Source organism: Scyliorhinus canicula, chromosome 3, assembly GCF_902713615.1.
Source record: "Scyliorhinus canicula chromosome 3, sScyCan1.1, whole genome shotgun sequence".
Classification (NCBI taxonomy): domain Eukaryota; kingdom Metazoa; phylum Chordata; class Chondrichthyes; order Carcharhiniformes; family Scyliorhinidae; genus Scyliorhinus; species Scyliorhinus canicula.
The window spans coordinates 14399590-14416012 of NC_052148.1; the positions used below are offsets into that span (position 1 = coordinate 14399590).

The following is a 16423-nucleotide window of genomic DNA, read 5'->3' on the forward strand; positions in this document are numbered from 1 at the left end:
CTTTGAGGAGCTGGATCACCGCATGAGGCGGAAAAACCTGCGGATCTTGGGCCTTGCAGAGGGGCTGGAGGGATCGGACCTGACAGCCTATGTGGCTGTAATGCTGAATTCGCTAGTGGGGGCCGGATCTCTCCATCTGCCCTTGGAGCTGGAGGGAGCGCACAGGGTGCTGGCCAGGAGGCCCAAGGAAGATGAACCCCCGCGTGCGGTGCTGGTGAGGTTCCACCGGTTCAGTGATCGGGAGTGCGTGCTGCGCTGGGCCAAGAAGGTGAAGAGCAGCAATTGGGAGAATGGGGTAGTGCGGATCTACCAGGACTGGAGTGCGGAGGTGGCTAAGCGGCGGTCCGGATTTAATCGGACGAAAGACGTGCTTTATAGAAAAAAGATAAAGTTCGGAATGTTGCCGCCCGCGCGCCTGTGGGTAACTTATTCGGACCGGCATTATTATTTCGATTCCCCGGAGGAGGCGTGGGCCTTCGTGCGGATGGAGAAACTGGACTTGAACTAGGGGTTGCGAGGTCAGCTGTAAGATATTAGTGCTGGATTCTGCTGTTGCTGTGTTCTCTTTTTCTTCTGTTGTTTTCTTCTTGTTTTAGTACTTTTGCAATTTTGATATGGTTATTTACGGAGGGGTTGTTCTGCTGTGTTTTTGTTTTTGTGCTGTGGGACATTGTCTGGGCTGTGTATCTTGAGGGGAGGGTCGGGGGGGTATGTTGTATTCTATGCCGGAGTGGGGGTATGGAGTGGGGCTGATATTTGGGAGCTGCGTCAGAAGGGTGTGGTGGGGCAGTGCAAAAGCGCGGGCTTTCCTCTGGTTTCCCGTGCTGCGGGGCTGGGGGGTGGAGATGGTGACGGGGGAAGCGGGGCCTTAACTGGTTCTTCCCCGCGCTGGAGCGGTGCCAGGAGGGGGGATAGATTGGGGGATGATCCCACTTCGGGAGGGGTCGGGCTATTGGCGGGAGTTTCCGGGGTCAGCAGAAGTTAGCTGACCCACGGAAGTACAATGGAGGACGGTTCGCGGCTGGGAGTGTTCCTAGCCTGGGGGGGGAAGGGAGGGGGGGAAAGGGGAATACCGGGTTGCTGCTGGTAGGGTCAAGAAGGAGCTGGTGGGGGCTGGGGGGACAGAGGTGAGGGGTTGTCGCTATGGGGACGGGGTCGAGCAGGGGGTGCTGGCCTGGGGCGGGCAGTCAACGGGCTTGGCTAGCCGACGGGGGAGGGGGGCGGGACGCCCTCTGATCCGGTTGGTCACCTGGAATGTGAGAGGGTTGAATGGGCCGGTGAAGCGGTCAAGGGTACTTGCTCACCTGAAGGGGCTAAAGGCGGATGTGGCAATTCTTCAGGAGACCCACCTGAGGGTGGCGGACCAGGTCCGCCTGAGGAAGGGATGGGTGGGGCAGGTTTTCCACTCGGGGTTGGATGTGAGGAACCGGGGAGTGGCGATTCTGGTGGGGAAAAATGTGTTGTTTGAGGCATCGGAGGTGGTGTCGGATAAGGGGGGTAGGTATGTGATGGTTAGGGGCAGGCTACAAGGAGAGAAGGTGGTACTGGCTAGTGTGTATGCCCCAAATTGGGACGATGCGGGCTTTATGAGGCGTATGTTGGGACGGATCCCGGATCTGGAGGCGGGAGGTCTGATCATAGGGGGGGACTTTAATACGGTGTTGGATCCTTCACTGGATCGGTCCAGCTCTAGGACGGGTAGGAGGCCGGCGGCGGCCAAGGTACTGAGAGGGTTTATGGATCAGATGGGTGGGGTGGATCCATGGAGGTTTGTGAGGCCGAGGGCACGTGAGTACTCTTTCTTCTCCCACGTACATAGGGTCTACTCTCGGATAGATTTCTTTGTGGTGAGTAGGGGACTGATTCCGAGAGTGGAGGAGGCCGAGTATTCGGCCATTGCAATCTCCGACCACGCTCCGCATTGGGTAGAGTTGGAGATGGGAGAGGTGCGAGACCAACGTCCGTTGTGGCGGTTGGATGTGGGGTTGTTGGCGGAGGAGGAGGTGTGTAGGAGGGTCCGGGCAAGTATTGAGGGGTACCTTGAGGTGAATGATACGGGGGAGGTTCAGGTGGGGATGGTCTGGGAAGCCCTGAAGGCAGTAATTCGTGGGGAGCTGATATCCATCCGGGCACACAGGGAGAGGAGCGAAAGGAGTGAGAGGGATAGACTGGTGGGAAAGATGCTGGAGGTGGACAGGAGGTATGCAGAGGCACCAGAGGAGGGACTGTTGGGGGAGAGGCGCAGCCTGCAGGCTAAATTTGATTTGCTGACCACTAGAAAGGCGGAGGCACAGTGGAGGAAGGCACAAGGGGCAGTGTACGAACATGGTGAAAAGGCGAGTAGGATGCTGGCTCATCAGCTCCGTAAGCGGGATGCGGCTAAGGAGATTGCTGGAGTGAGAGACAAGAGTGGGAATGTGGTGCGGAAGGGGGGTAGAGGTGAATGAGGTCTTCAAGGACTTTTACGGGGAACTGTACCGGTCGGAGCCAACGGGGGAGAGGAGGGGAATGAAGAGGTTCCTCGACGGGCTTTCTTTCCCGAAGGTGCAGGAGGAGAAGGTGGAGGGGCTGGGTGCGCCGATTGAGCTGGAGGAGCTAGTTAAGGGGATCGGGCAGATGCAGTCAGGGAAGGCACCGGGGCCGGATGGGTTCCCGGTGGAATTTTATAAAAAGTTTGTGGACCTAGTGGGCCCCTTGCTGGTGCGGACACTCAACGAAGCGTGGGAAGGGGGGACTTTGCCCCCGACGATGTCACGGGCACTGATCTCGTTAATTTTAAAGAAGGACAAGGACCCCCAGCAGTGTGGTTCATACAGGCCCATATCTCTCCTCAACGTGGATGCTAAGGTGCTGGCAAAAATCCTGGCCACCAGGATAGAGGACTGTGTGCCAGGGGTTCTGCATGAGGACCAGACAGGTTTTGTGAAGGGAAGGCAGCTGAACACGAATGTGCGGAGATTGCTGAATGTCATTATGATGCCGGCGATTGAGGGGGAGGCAGAGATAGTGGTGGCGCTGGATGTGCAGAAGGCCTTCGATAGAGTGGAGTGGGGGTACCTATGGGAGGTGTTGGGGAGGTTTGGATTTGGTGAAGGGTTCATTAGATGGGTAAGGCTGCTATATGAGGCCCCGATGGCGTGCGTGGCCACGAATAGGAGGAGGTCGGAGTACTTCCGGCTTTACCGAAGGACCAGGCAGGGTTGCCCCTTGTCCCCCTTGTTGTTTGCACTGGCAATCGAGCCGCTGGCGATGGCATTGAGAGATTCAGAGAGGTGGAGAGGCTTGGTGCGAGGTGGAGAGGAACATAGGGTGTCGTTGTATGCCGACGACCTGTTACTGTATGTGGCGGACCCGGTGGGAGGGATGCCGGGAGTGATGGAGTTACTAGCCGAGTTTGGGACCTTCTCAGGTTATAAATTAAACTTAGGCAAGAGCGAGGTGTTTGTGGTGCACCCTGGAGACCAGGAGGAAGGAATTGGTAGGCTCCCGCTTAGGAGGGCAGGGGAGAGCATTAGGTACCTGGGGGTGCAAGTGGCCAGGGACTGGGGGACTCTCCACAAGCATAACTTTACCAGACTGGTAGATCAGATGGAGGAGGAGTTCAGGAGGTGGGACATGCTGCCATTGTCGGTGGCGGGGAGGGTGCAGTCCGTCAAAATGACAGTGCTTCCGAGGTTCTTGTTCCTTTTTCAGTGCCTGCCCATATTTATCCCCAGGGCCTTCTTTAGGAGAGTGACCGGCAGTATTCTGAGCTTTGTGTGGGCACATGGGACTCCGAGAGTGAGGAGGGTGTTCCTGGAGCGAGGAAGGGATAGAGGCGGGCTGGCGCTGCCCAACCTTCTGGGGTACTATTGGGCAGCCAATGTGTCAATGGTGCGTAAATGGGTGATGGAGGGGGGAGGGGCGGCGTGGAAAAGAATGGAGATGGCGTCATGTAGAGGTACGAGCCTGGGTGCCATGGTAACGGCACCGTTGCCGCTCTCCCCCAAGGGGGTTACCACGAGCCCGGTGGTGGCGGCGACCCTAAGAATCTGGGGACAGTGGAGACGGCATCGGGGGGAAACAGGGGGCTCGATGGAGGCTCCACTGGGTGGCAACCATCGGTTCATCCCGGGGAACACGGATGGGGGATTCAGGGGATGGCAAAGGGCGGGCATCAGCAAATTGAGGGACCTGTTTATTGGCGGGAGGTTTGCGGGCCTGGGGGAACTGGAAGATAAATTTGGCCTTCCCCAGGGGAACATGTTCAGATACCTGCAGGTAAAGGCGTTTGCTAGGCGACAGGTAGAGGGATTCCCTTTGCTGCCCTCGCAGGGGACGATGGACAGAGTGCTTTCGGGGGTGTGGGTAGGAGAGGGGAAGGTGTCTGACATCTATAAGGTAATGCAGGAGGTGGAGGAGTCGTCAGTGGAGGAGCTGAAGGCTAAATGGGAGGAGGAACTCGGGGAGCAAATAGAGGACGGGACTTGGGCGGAGGCCTTGGAGAGAGTCAACTCTTCCGCCTCATGTGCGAGGCTTAGTCTCATCCAATTTAAGGTGCTGCACCGGGCCCACATGTCCGGGACTAGGATGAGTAGGTTCTTCGGGGGGTGAGGACAGGTGCACCAGATGTTTGGGGAGTCCTGCGAACCACGCCCATATGTTCTGGGCATGCCCAGCACTGGAAGAATTCTGGAAGGGGGTGGCGGGGACGGTGTCGAGGGTGGTTGGATCCAGGGTCAAGCCAGGGTGGGGACTCGCGATTTTTGGGGTTGGGGTGGAGCCGGGAGTGCAGGAGGCGAAAGAGGCCGGGGTCCTGGCCTTTGCGTCCCTAGTAGCCCGTCGAAGGATTCTGCTACAGTGGAGGGATGCGAGGCCCCCAAGCGTGGAGACCTGGATCAGTGACATGGCGGGATTTATAAAATTGGAAAAGATCAAATTTGCCCTGAGAGGATCAACACAAGGGTTCTATAAACGGTGGCAGCCTTTTCTGGACTTCCTGGCTCAGAGATAGGTAACTGGGTCAATAGCAGCAGCAACCCTGGGGGGCGGGGGGGGGGGGGGGGGTGCACTATTGTAGTGTTTATTCTGTAACTTTATAGTGTGTTAATATGCGTTGTTGTTAAAATGCTGGGTTGTTCATGGGGATGGGGCGAATGTATATGATTGTTAATATTATTGTTATTTTCGGTATTTTACTAAGGTGCGTTATTGTTGTATGAAATCAAAATTTCTCAAGAAAAATTATTTTAAAAAAAAAGTGGATAGAGCCGTGAAGAAGGCTTATAGTGTGTTAGTGTTTATTAACAGGGGGCTTGAGTTTTAGAGCCGTGGGGTTATGCTGCAACTGTACAGGACCCTGGTGAGACCACATTTGGAGTATTGTGTGCAGTTCTGGTCACCTCATTATAGGAAGGATGTGGAAGCATTGGAAAGGGTGCAAAGGAGATTTACCAGGATGCTGCCTGGTTTGCAGGATAGGTCTTATGAGGAAAGGTTGAGGGAGCTAGGGCTTTTCTCTTTGGAGCGGAGGAGGATGAGAGGTGACTTAATAGAGGTTTATAAGATGATGAGGGTGATAGATAGAGTGGACGTTCAGAGACTATTTCCTCGGGTGTGTGTAGCTGTTAGAAGGGGGCATAACTATAAGATTCAGGGTGGGAGATATAGGAAGATCCGAGGTAGGTTCTTTACTCAGAGAGTAATCTGCATGGCACAAATGTTAACTGTCAGTTGCCAGTCAAAGTCATAATGTTTGGGCAGCATGGTGGCTCAGTGGTTAGCACTGCTGCCTCACGGCGCCGAGGACCCGGGTTCGATCCCGGCTCTGGGGCACTATCCGTGTGGAGTTTGCACATTCTCCCCGTGTTTGCGTGGGTCTCACCCCCACAACCCAAATATGTGCAGGGTAGGTGGATTGGCCATGCTAAATTGCCCCTTAATTGGAAAAATAATGAATAGGGTACTCTAAATTTATAAAAATTCAAAATAAATATATAAATAATGTCTGAATGTTGGCTTGGTCTTGCTGCATTTACACGCTACAGTCTGAGGAGTTGCGAATAGTGCTGAACATTATGCAACCATCAGGGAGCATCCCACTTTAGACCTTACGATGGAAGGAAGGTAACTTATGAAGCAGTTGAAGATGGTTGGGCCTAGGACACTACCCTGAGGAATTCCTGTAATGATGTCCATGGACTGAGATGATTGACCTTCAACCACCACAACCATCTTCCTTTGTGCCAGGTACGACTCCAACCAGCAGAGAGTTTTGTCTCCTATTCCCACTGACTCCAATTTTACCAGGGCTACTTGATGTCATGGCCAGTCACTCTCACCTCACCTCTGGAATTCAGCTCTTTTGCCCATGTTTGAGCCAAGGCTGTAATGAGGCCAGGAGCTGAGTGACCCTGGCAGAACCCAATCTGAGGGTCTGTGAGCAGGTTATTGCTGAGTAAGTGTCGTTTGACATCACTGTTGATGACTCCTTCCATCACATTGCTGATGATGGAGAGCAGACTGATAAGGTAGTAATTGGCTGGGTTGGATTTGTCCTGCCTTTTCTGGACAGGACATTGCCGTCATCTCCAGTTCTCTGCTCAAAGGCAGATCTGACGCATATCTCAACCTCTGCCAGGGTTATGGCAGGGAGGCAGGTAGTCCATTCTGTGCTATTGGTGTCAATCAGACTGACCCCCAGCACTGACAGCACAGTGGTATATGTCAGGAGGGGGCTTTTTTGGGAGTTGACTCCGGCTTCCATGCAGTCTCACGGTATCAGGTTAAACATGAGCAATGAAACCTCCTGCAGATTACCATCTGCTGCCCCCACTCAGTTGATGAATCAGCACTTCCCCAGGTTGAACACCACTTGGATGAAGCACTGAGGGTGACAAGGGTGCAGAATAGACTCTGGATGGGGGATTTCCATATCCATCATGGAGTAGTTTGGTAACATCACTCCTGACCGAGGTGGCCAAAGCCTAAAAGACAGAGCTAGACTGGGTCTGCGGCAGGTGGTGAGGAAGCCAACATGTTTAAGACCCACAGCAATGGGTCTTAAATGCCCTCAGGGATGGGCAATAAATGCTGACCCAACCAACAACGGCCACATCCCATGGACAAATAAAGAAAAAACAACTCACTGGAGGAGGAGGCTCCACAATCCCCATCCTCAATGATGGGAGAGTCCACATCAGAGAAAAAGACAAGGCTGAAGCTTTCGTACAAGTCCTCAGCCAGGTGTACCTCGTGGATAATTCATCTCCTCTGGCGGTCCCTAGCATCACAGATGCCAGTCTTCTGCCATTTCCAATCACTCCACGAGCTATTATAGAAAGGTTGAAGCCATTGGATACCGCAAAGGCTATGGGCCCTGACAATATTCCGGCAATAGCATTGAAGACTTGTGCTCCAGAACTTGCCACACTCCTAGCCAAGCTGTTTCAGTACAGTTACGACACTGGCAATATGGAAAGAGCAGGACAAATCCAACCAGCCAATTACTGCCCTATCAGTCTACTCTTAATCATCAGTAAAGTGATGGAAGGAGTCATCCACAGTGCTATCAAGTGGCACCATTCAGCAATAACTTACTATTGACCCCATTACAGCCTTGGTTCAAACATGGACAAAAGAACTGAACTCCATAGGTGATGTCAGAGTGACTGCCCTTGACATCAACGCAGCATTTGACCCAGTGTGACATCAAGGAGGTCTAGCTAAACTGGAGTCAATGGGAATCAGGGGAAAACTCTCCACTAGTTGGAGCCATACCTGGCACAAAGGAAAATGGTTGTATTTGTTGACGGTCAATCGTCTTAGTCCCAAGACACTGCTGCAGGAGTCTCTCAAGGGATTGTTCTGGGCCCAACAATCTTCAGCTGTTTCATCAATGACCTCGCTTCCATCATGATGTCAGAAATGGGGATGTTAGGGCAGCACTGTGGCTCAGTGGGTAGCGCTCCTGTCTCACGGCGCCGAGGTCCCAGGTTCAATCCCAGCTCTGGGTCACTGTCCGTGTGGAGTTTGCACATTCTCCCCGTGTTTGCGTGGGTTTTGCCCCCACAACCCAAAGATGTGCTGGGGAGGTGGATTGGCCATACTAAATTGCCCCTTAATTGGAAAAAAATGAATTGGGCACTCTAAGTTTATTTTAAAAAAGAGATGGGGGTTTGCTGATAACTGCACAATGTTCAGCACCATTCACGACTCCTCAGATAATGAAGCAGTTCATGTACAAATGCCTTATTATGTATTTTCTTTTATTTCCTTTTCTTCCCATGTACTTAATGATCTGTTGAGCTGCTCGCAGAAAAATACTTTTCACTGTACCTTGGTACACGTGACAATAAACAAATCCAATCCAATCTAATGTAGCAAGACCTGGAGAACATTCTGACCTGGGCTGCCAAGTGGCAAGTAACATTCATATTACACACCCACTGCCCCTTGACATTCAATGGCATTACCATTGCTGAATCCCCTACAATCAACATCATGGGGGTCATCATTGATCAGAAACTGAACTGGACTAGCCACGTTAATACTGTGGCTACAAGAGCAGGTAAGAGGCTCGGAATCCTGCGGTGAGTAACTCACCTCCTGACCCCCCAAAGCCTGTCCACCATCAACAAGGCACAAGTCAGGAGTGTGATGGAATACTCTCCGCTTGCCTGGATGAGTGCAGCTCCAACAACACTCAAGAAGCTCCACACCATTCAGGACAAAGCAGCTCAAATAGGAAATAGGAGGCCATTTGGCCTACTGTCCTCATGCTGACTCTTTGAAAAAGCAATGAATTTGTCTTCCCCCCCTCCCCACTCTTTCTGCTATATTTTCTGCTTTTCAAGTATTTAGTGCAGTTATCTTTCCTGTTTATCTGCTTCCTTTCACCTGCACATTCCAGATCGAATCGGAAGAGTTAAGACTCAACTCCTTTACCTTCTCTGATCTCCCCAAGGTGCAGCGTATTCCAGAGCTGTGAAGAGGAGGCCCGGAAAAGGAGCCTGAGAAAGGAATACCAGCGATATAGAGTCCAATGGGGACTTCCGGTGGCGGCCATGTTGTGAGTGGTCACACACAGGCCAGCTCCTGCTTGAAGGCACAGGAAAGAGCTCTTTTTACCCAACACTGGGTGGAATTTTGATGAAAAGGCGTGGGTGAAGGTTGGAGGAGTACTTTCCCCCAGGGACGGCTGGTTACCCAGCCCGGCAGAAGAGGGTGAGAGACCTGGCCAAAGAGTTGGAGGAAACCTGTGCTGCAGCAGCCAGTGGAAGGATGGCTGAGGGAGAAGGGTCGGTGCAAGATGGAAGGCCCCAGATGGAGGAGTTGATGGCTTTTATTAAGGAGGAATTCTGCCGGCAGTGGAAGGAAATGCGGGAGGATCGCTCGAAGGCCAACGAAGGAGCTGTGGCACCCCTGAAGAGTTCGATGGAAGGGGTGGCGCGTGTTTGGAGGTGCAGGGGTCACAGATTCGGGAGATTGAAGGAGTGATCTCAGAGCTCAGCGATCGTGTGGTGGCTCTGGAGGTGGATGTGGGGCTCCTAAGAGACCTGTGTAAAATGTTGAGGGCAAAGGTGGAGGAGCAGGAGAATGCCTCTCGAAGACAGAGCCTGTGAATAGTGGGCCTGTCTGAAGGAGTGGAAGGTGTGAGCGCCACGATGTACGTCTCGAAGATACTGGCGGGGCTGGTGGCAGAAGGGGTGCTAGATAAGGCGCCTGAAGTGGACCCAGCGCATAGGTCCAGAAGAGCTGGGGAGCCGCTGCGGGTGATGATCGTGAGACTCCACAAATTTGTGGAGAAAGAGAAGATTTTGCGTTGGGCCAGGGAGAAGCGTACATGCGAGTGGGAAGGGAGCAAGACCTGAATTTATCAGGACATTGGAGCCTAGTTGGCGAAGCGGCGGGCAGGGTTCAACAAGGCCAAGGCGGTGATGTACCAGCGGCAGATCAGGTTTGGGGTGCTCTACCTGGCCAAATTCAGAGTGACATTCAGAGGGCCAGGTATTGGGTGGAATTAAGGGGGTGGGGGGGGGGTTAAGTGGGGAAGATGACGGACAGTAGACGGGATCGGCGGTGTAAGCCTCCTGTAAGGCTGGAACGTCAGGGGACTGATTGGACAGGATAAAAGGTTGCGGTGTTTGTGCACCTCAGGAGCTTGAAAGCGGGGGTTGTCTTTCTGCAGGCGACGCACCTCCATGCGAAGGACCAGGTTAGGTTAAGGAAGGGGTGGGTCGGGCAGGTTTTCCACTCGGGGTTTGATTCAAAATCGAGGGGAGTGGCAATTTCAATGAGCAAAAAACTGGGATTTGCAAGTGCGAAGGAGGTGAGGGATCCGGGTGGGAGATATGTGATTGTGAGTGGGGTATTGGAAGGGGAGCCCATGCTGTTGGTAAATGTGTATGCCCCAAATTGGGACGATGTGGGTTTTATGAGGGGATTGCTGGCAGCGATCCCGGATTTGGCCACTCACCAGTTGATCATGGGAGGAGATTTTAACTGTGTCCTAGAGCCGAGGGTGGATAGATCGAGCCCCAGGCCGATGGGTAGGGTACGAATGGCAAGGGAGCTGGGGGGGATTTATGGAGAGGATGGGTATGTTGGATCAATGGCACTTTCAGAACCCAGGGGGAACGCAGTATTCCTTCTTTTCACACGTTTATAAGGTGTATTCAAAGATTCATTATTTGTAGTGAGTTAGGAGATTTTGGTTGTGGTGGAGGGGGCAGAGTTTGCGTAGATTGTTATTTCGGACCATGCGCCCCACTGGCTGGAGATTCGGTTTAGATCGGGACGAGAGCAGAGGCTGGGATGAGGTTTGACTCGGGGTTGTTGATAAGGTGTGGGCGGCGATTAAGGAGTATGTGGAGTTGAATCAGAATATGAGTTTGTGGAGCTTTGACTTACACAGGGGTATGAGGCGGGGTGCCCGCTGTCGCTATTACTGTTTGCGCTGGCCATAGAGCCGTTGCCAATGGCTCTCAGAGGGTCAGTGGAGTGGCTGGGGATTACTTTTTTATTTTTATAATTTAGAATACCCAATTCATCTTTTCCAATTAAGGGGCAATTTAGCGTGGTCAATTCACCTAACCTGCACATCTTTGGGTTGTGGGGGTGAAACCCACGCAAACACGGGGAGAATGTGCAAACTTCACACGGACAGTGACCCAGAGCCGGGATCGAACCTGGGACCTCGGTGCCGTGAGGCAGCAGGGCTAACCCACTGCGCCACCGTGCTGCCCGTGGCTGGGGATTATCAGGGGACAGAGGGAGCATCAAGTGTTGCTCTATGCCGATGACCTGTGGCTGCAGGTTTCGGCTCCGCTGGAGAGTATGGGAAGGATTATGGATCTGCTGGGGAGGTTCTCGAGGTATAAACTGAATGTAGGGAAAAGCAAGGTTTTCCCGGTGAATGAGCTGGGACGCTGTGCAAATTTAGGGCAGACGTCATTTACGATAGCGAGGGGTAGATTTAGGTATTTAGGGATTCAGGCAGCAAGGGAATGAACGGGGCTCCATAAGTGGAACTTAACAAAGCTGGTGGAGGAAGCCAGGCAGGTGGGATACACTGCAGCTGACGTTGGCGGGGAGGGTCCAAGTGGTGAAAATGAATATTCTGCCTTGGTTCGTGTTTATTTTTCAGGCTCTCCCGATCTTTATACAAAGGCCTTTTTTCAGAAATTGGACACAACCATTTCGGACTTTGTATGGGTGGGGAAGGTGCTGAGGGTGGGGAGGACCCAGCTACAGAGGCAGCAGGGGGGGTTGGCGTTGCCGAACCTGCTTCATTATTATTGGGCGGCGAATGTGGACAAGGTGCAGCGGTGGTGGGAAGGAGACGGGGTAGAGTGGGTTAGGCTGGAGGAGGAATCTTGTAACGGGTCTAGTTTGAGGGCTTTGATGATGGCAGTGTTGCCAATGGCTCCGAGTAGGTATTCAGGAAGCCCAGTGGTGCAGTCCACGGTGAAGATATGGAATCAGCTGAGGAGGCATTGTAGGGTGGAAGGGATGTTGGTGGTAACGCAGCTGTGTGAGAGTCATGGGTTTGAGGCGGGGGGGGGGGGGGGGGGGGGGGGGGGGGGAGTCACGGGTTTGAGCCGGGGGGGGGGATAGTGTATACAGGAGGTGGAGGGAAGTGGGGCTGGTCAAGATGGGGGAGTTGTATTTGGAGGAAGGGTCCGCCAGTCTGGAGGAGCTAAGGGAGAGGGTAGAGCTGCCGAGGGCGAGTGATTTCAGGTGTCTGCAGGTTAGGGACTTTGCGCGAAAGGTCTGGTGGGGGTTCCCTAGGTTGCCAGGATACATCCTGCTGGAGCGACTGCTGCTTCCGGATGTGGAAGGGGAGGGAAGAATTGGGGATATATACAAGTGGCTGGGGGAGCAGGGAGGCGAGCGGGTGGTGAAGATCAAGGAGAAATGGGAAGCGGAGTTGGGAAGGGAGATCAATTGGGGAGTATGGAGTGAGGCACTGCGAAGGGTAAACGGGACCTCCTCTTGTGCAAGGAAAAGTTTGATACAGTTTAAGGTGGTGCACAGGGTGCATATGACTCAGGCGAGAATGAGTGGGTTCTTTCAGGGGGTAGCAGATAAGTGTGAGAGGTGCGGGCAGGGGGCCAGCGAATCACGTGCGCATGTTTTGGGGTAACGAAAATTTGGGAAGATTCTGGACTGGAGTGTTCGCTGTCTTAGCCAAGATAATGGAGGGGGAGGTGGACCCGGACCCTTTGGTGGCGATACTTGGGGTTTCAGAGAAGCCGGAGCCCATGGTGAGGAGGAAGGCCGATGTGGTGGCCTTCACCTCTCTGATTGCACAGTAGCAAATTTTACTGGAGTGGCGGTCGGCATCGCCACCGGGGGTAGCAGCTTGGTTAGGTGACCTGTACGACTTCCTGCGATTCGAGAAGATAAAGTATGAGTTAAGGGGCTCTGCAGGGGGGTTTGAGAAAAGGTGGGGGGTTTTTGTGATCGTGTTTGAGGAGCTGTTCGTCATGTGGGGTGTGAAAAAGGGGGGAAAAATTTGTACAGACTGTATAGTTAATTGCCAGGGTGCTTATGTGTTGTAACCTGTTTTGATGCATTTTAAAAAAGATATTGAGTCCAATGACGATGCCATCCCCAGAAACAGCTGCCAGGTGTGGGGTCGGAGATTTGGCTCGAGGATCGGGCTCAAGAAACCACAGAACCCATGGAGTTTCTTCGGTGGACAATCATACTCGTTAATAATAATCTTTATTATTGTCACAATTAGGCTTACATTAACACTGCAATAAAGAAAAAGAACAAAGAAAATTACAGCACAGGAACCGGCCCTTCGGCCCTCCAAGCCTGTGCCGACCATGCTGCCCGTCTAAACTAAAATCTTCTACACTTCCGGGGTCCATATCCCTCTATTCCCATCCTATTCCTGTATTTGTCAAGATGCCCCTTAAACATCACTATCGCCCCTGCTTCCATCACCTCCTCCGGCAGCGAGTTCCAGGCACCCACTACCCTCTGTGTAAAAAACTTACCTCGTAGAACATAGAACATAGAACATAGAACAGTACAGCACAGAACAGGCCCTTCGGCCCTCGATGTTGTGCCGAACAATGATCACCCTACATCTCCTCTAAACCTTGCCCCTCGCACCTTAAACCTATGCCTCCTAGTAATTGTCCCCTCTACCCTGGGAAAAAGCCTCTGACTATCCACTCTGTCTATGCCCCTCATAATTTTGCAGATCTCTATCAGGTCGCCCCTCAACTTCTTTCGTTCCAGTGAAAACAAATCAAGTTTATTCAACCTCTCCTCATAGCTAATGCCAGGCAACATCCTGGTAAATCTCTTCTGCACCCTCTCTAAAGCCTCCACATCCTTCTGGTAGTGTGGCGACCAGAATTGAACACTATACTCCAAGTCTGTGTGAAGTTCCTGTGAAAATCCCATCGTCATCACTTTCCGGCGCCTGTTTGGGTACACAGAGGGAGAATTCAGAATGTCTGATTCACCTGACAAGCACGTCTTTTGGAACTTGTGGGAGGAAACCGGAGCACCCGGAGGAAACCCACACAGACATGTGGAGGACGTGCAGACCCTGCACAGACAGTGACCCAAGCTGGGAATCAAACCTGGGACCCTTTGGAGCTGTGAAGCAAGTGAGCGATCGCCAGAGAAGAATCACATAGAATTTGCACAGTGCAGAAGGAGGCCATTCAGTCCATCGAGTCTGCACAAACCCTCCGAAAGAGCAGCCTACCTCGGACAAGGACCCCACCTTATCCCTGGAACACCCCTGAACCTTTTGGAGCATTAAGGGACAATTGAGGCAATCCACCTAACCTGCACATCTTTGGGCAGTCATCAGTCTGAAATGGTGTGGGGGTGGAAACCGGAGCACCCAGAGGGAGCCCACACAGACACAGGGAGAAAGTGCAAAGAAGCCTGAGAGGGAGAATCAGAGAGGATTGCAGCGATGTTTGTGCTGTCAAAAGGGGAAGAGGGCAGACTGCTATTTTGAAATAACCCCGGGAGCAGTGGGAGGGGCAACCCCGCCCAGCGGAGTTTTTTTTAAACTTAATCTCGGAGCAGGGAACAAGAGACAGGATTTGGAGTTTCTGTAAAGGGACTGGGAGGAGGAGGTGGTATTGAGGCCACGATTCACAGCAACAAGTGGCCTAACAAACTGGAGCGAATGTGCTTGTTTAGGCTGACTTGACGATGCGGAAGTAGCAAAAGAACTTTGAGAGAGAGAGAGAGAGAGAACAGATCGCAACATGGACAAGGCTATTAAAGAGGGACAACTGCATGTCTTACAGCCAAAATTCGGAAAGGTAAGGGAGCGGATGCTTGACTGTTTACATTCCAACTCAGTCCATTTCAGCCCAACTCAGTCCATTTCAAGTCAATTTCAGCCCCAAACACTTGGCAATGTTGATTTTGGGGCGAAGAGTATGCGGAGAGTGTAGATGCTGGGAACGTAGAACCGCTTAATCGTTTTATTTTGTGTCTGGTTAATTTTGTTGACTTTTTATTGCTGATGTTTAATGCATTATTCGTAGACCCTCTTTCCCCCCTCCCCCTCCCCCTTCCTTTTTACACTAGTCTCGTAACGTTTAAAGAGATAGCTTTTTAATTGGGAGCAGATATGTTCAGTGTCGATTTTGGGGTTGGTGCATTTTAACCCTCTGTTTTTCATAAGGGAAGTGTTAGTCTACTGAATATTCAAAGATGCAGCTTCTGTGAAATCTGGTGTCAGGTTCTGGGTGAATTAATTGAGGAGTTTTGTTGGAGGAGCTGTTATTTAAAGGGGGAATGTTTAAAGGGGAGGCTGTTTAAAGGGGAGATGTATCTCTGCAGTGTCGGACAGTTTGAAGGCTGTCTTGGGTTGTGCCTCAGTTTTCCTCTCCCCTGACCTGGTATGTTCCCTCGCCCAAGTGGCCATCCTTCACTGGTGTGAGCACTGGGTGTCAGCTCTGGGGAGAGGGTCCTGTGAGGGGAACGATGAGTGTGTATTTGTCAGATGTGGGTATTGCCGGTAAGATGGGTGTTTTGTTGGCCAACCCTTGTCACCCTGAGCTAACCACTTGATGGTGTGTGTGGTCCTGGTGTCACCTCTTGACCCGGGCTGGGTAAGGATGGTAGATTGCCACCCCCAAAGGAATTCAGTCAATCAGTTGTGTTTCTGTGACAGCTTTGTCGTTCCCGGTGTTTTACTTTTTAAGCCAAACTGAATTTGGTGGGGTTTTGTTCGAAGTTGAGTGATGTTCTGACTGTACAGTTCCAGCCCAGTTGTCACTTTTATTCACAGGATGTCCTGAGCCAGGAGACCAATTGTAACATCTCCAACTTCAGCTGATTTGGGAGAAACTGTGTTGGTCTGCTTGCCTTCTTTTCCCTTTTGCCTTTACAATTCCAGATAGAAAACTAAGCCCTGTGGCGTGTACTATATCGCAGTGTTTGGTGCACTTGCTACAACTGACTTGAGAAGCAGCTGGCTACATTAAACCTGCAAGAAACTGAAACATGGAAGAGGCCTTTTGTGTCATGGGATGTGAGTGTCATTAGCAAGGCCCTTTGTTGGTGATTTGTTTCTGAACCCAAACTGCCCTTGAGTTGAGTGGCTTGCTAACCCATATCAGAGGGCAGTAATTGCTGTGGAGTTATTTTTGTCAGCTTTATTAGTGTCACGTTAGGCTTACATTAACACTGCAATGAAGTTCTGTGAAAACCCCCCAGTCGCCACACTCCGGCGCCTGTTCGGGTACACGGGGAGAGAATTCAGAATGTCCAATTCACCGAACAAGCGCGTCTTTCGGGACCTGTGGGAGGAAACCAGAGCGCCCGGTGGAAACCCACGCAGACATGGGGAGAACGTGCAGACTCCGCACAGACACGTGACCCAAGCCAGGAATTGAACCTGGGACCCTGGCGCTGTGAAGCAACAGTGCTAACCACTGTGCTAAGT

At 52.2% G+C, this 16423-nt stretch overlaps 1 protein-coding gene across 1 annotated transcript in view; it reads left to right on the forward strand.

Annotated features, from left to right (window-relative positions):
• The first annotated feature begins 14554 nt into the window (after positions 1-14554).
• The window catches only part of dok1b (docking protein 1b), a 94565-nt gene continuing 92696 nt past the window's right edge, over positions 14555-16423 (forward strand). Inside the window, exon 1 of the mRNA XM_038793151.1 lies at positions 14555-14789. Within this exon, the coding sequence (XP_038649079.1) occupies positions 14733-14789 (57 nt within the window). The 5' untranslated portion in view covers positions 14555-14732. The remainder of the gene's footprint in view (positions 14790-16423) is intronic.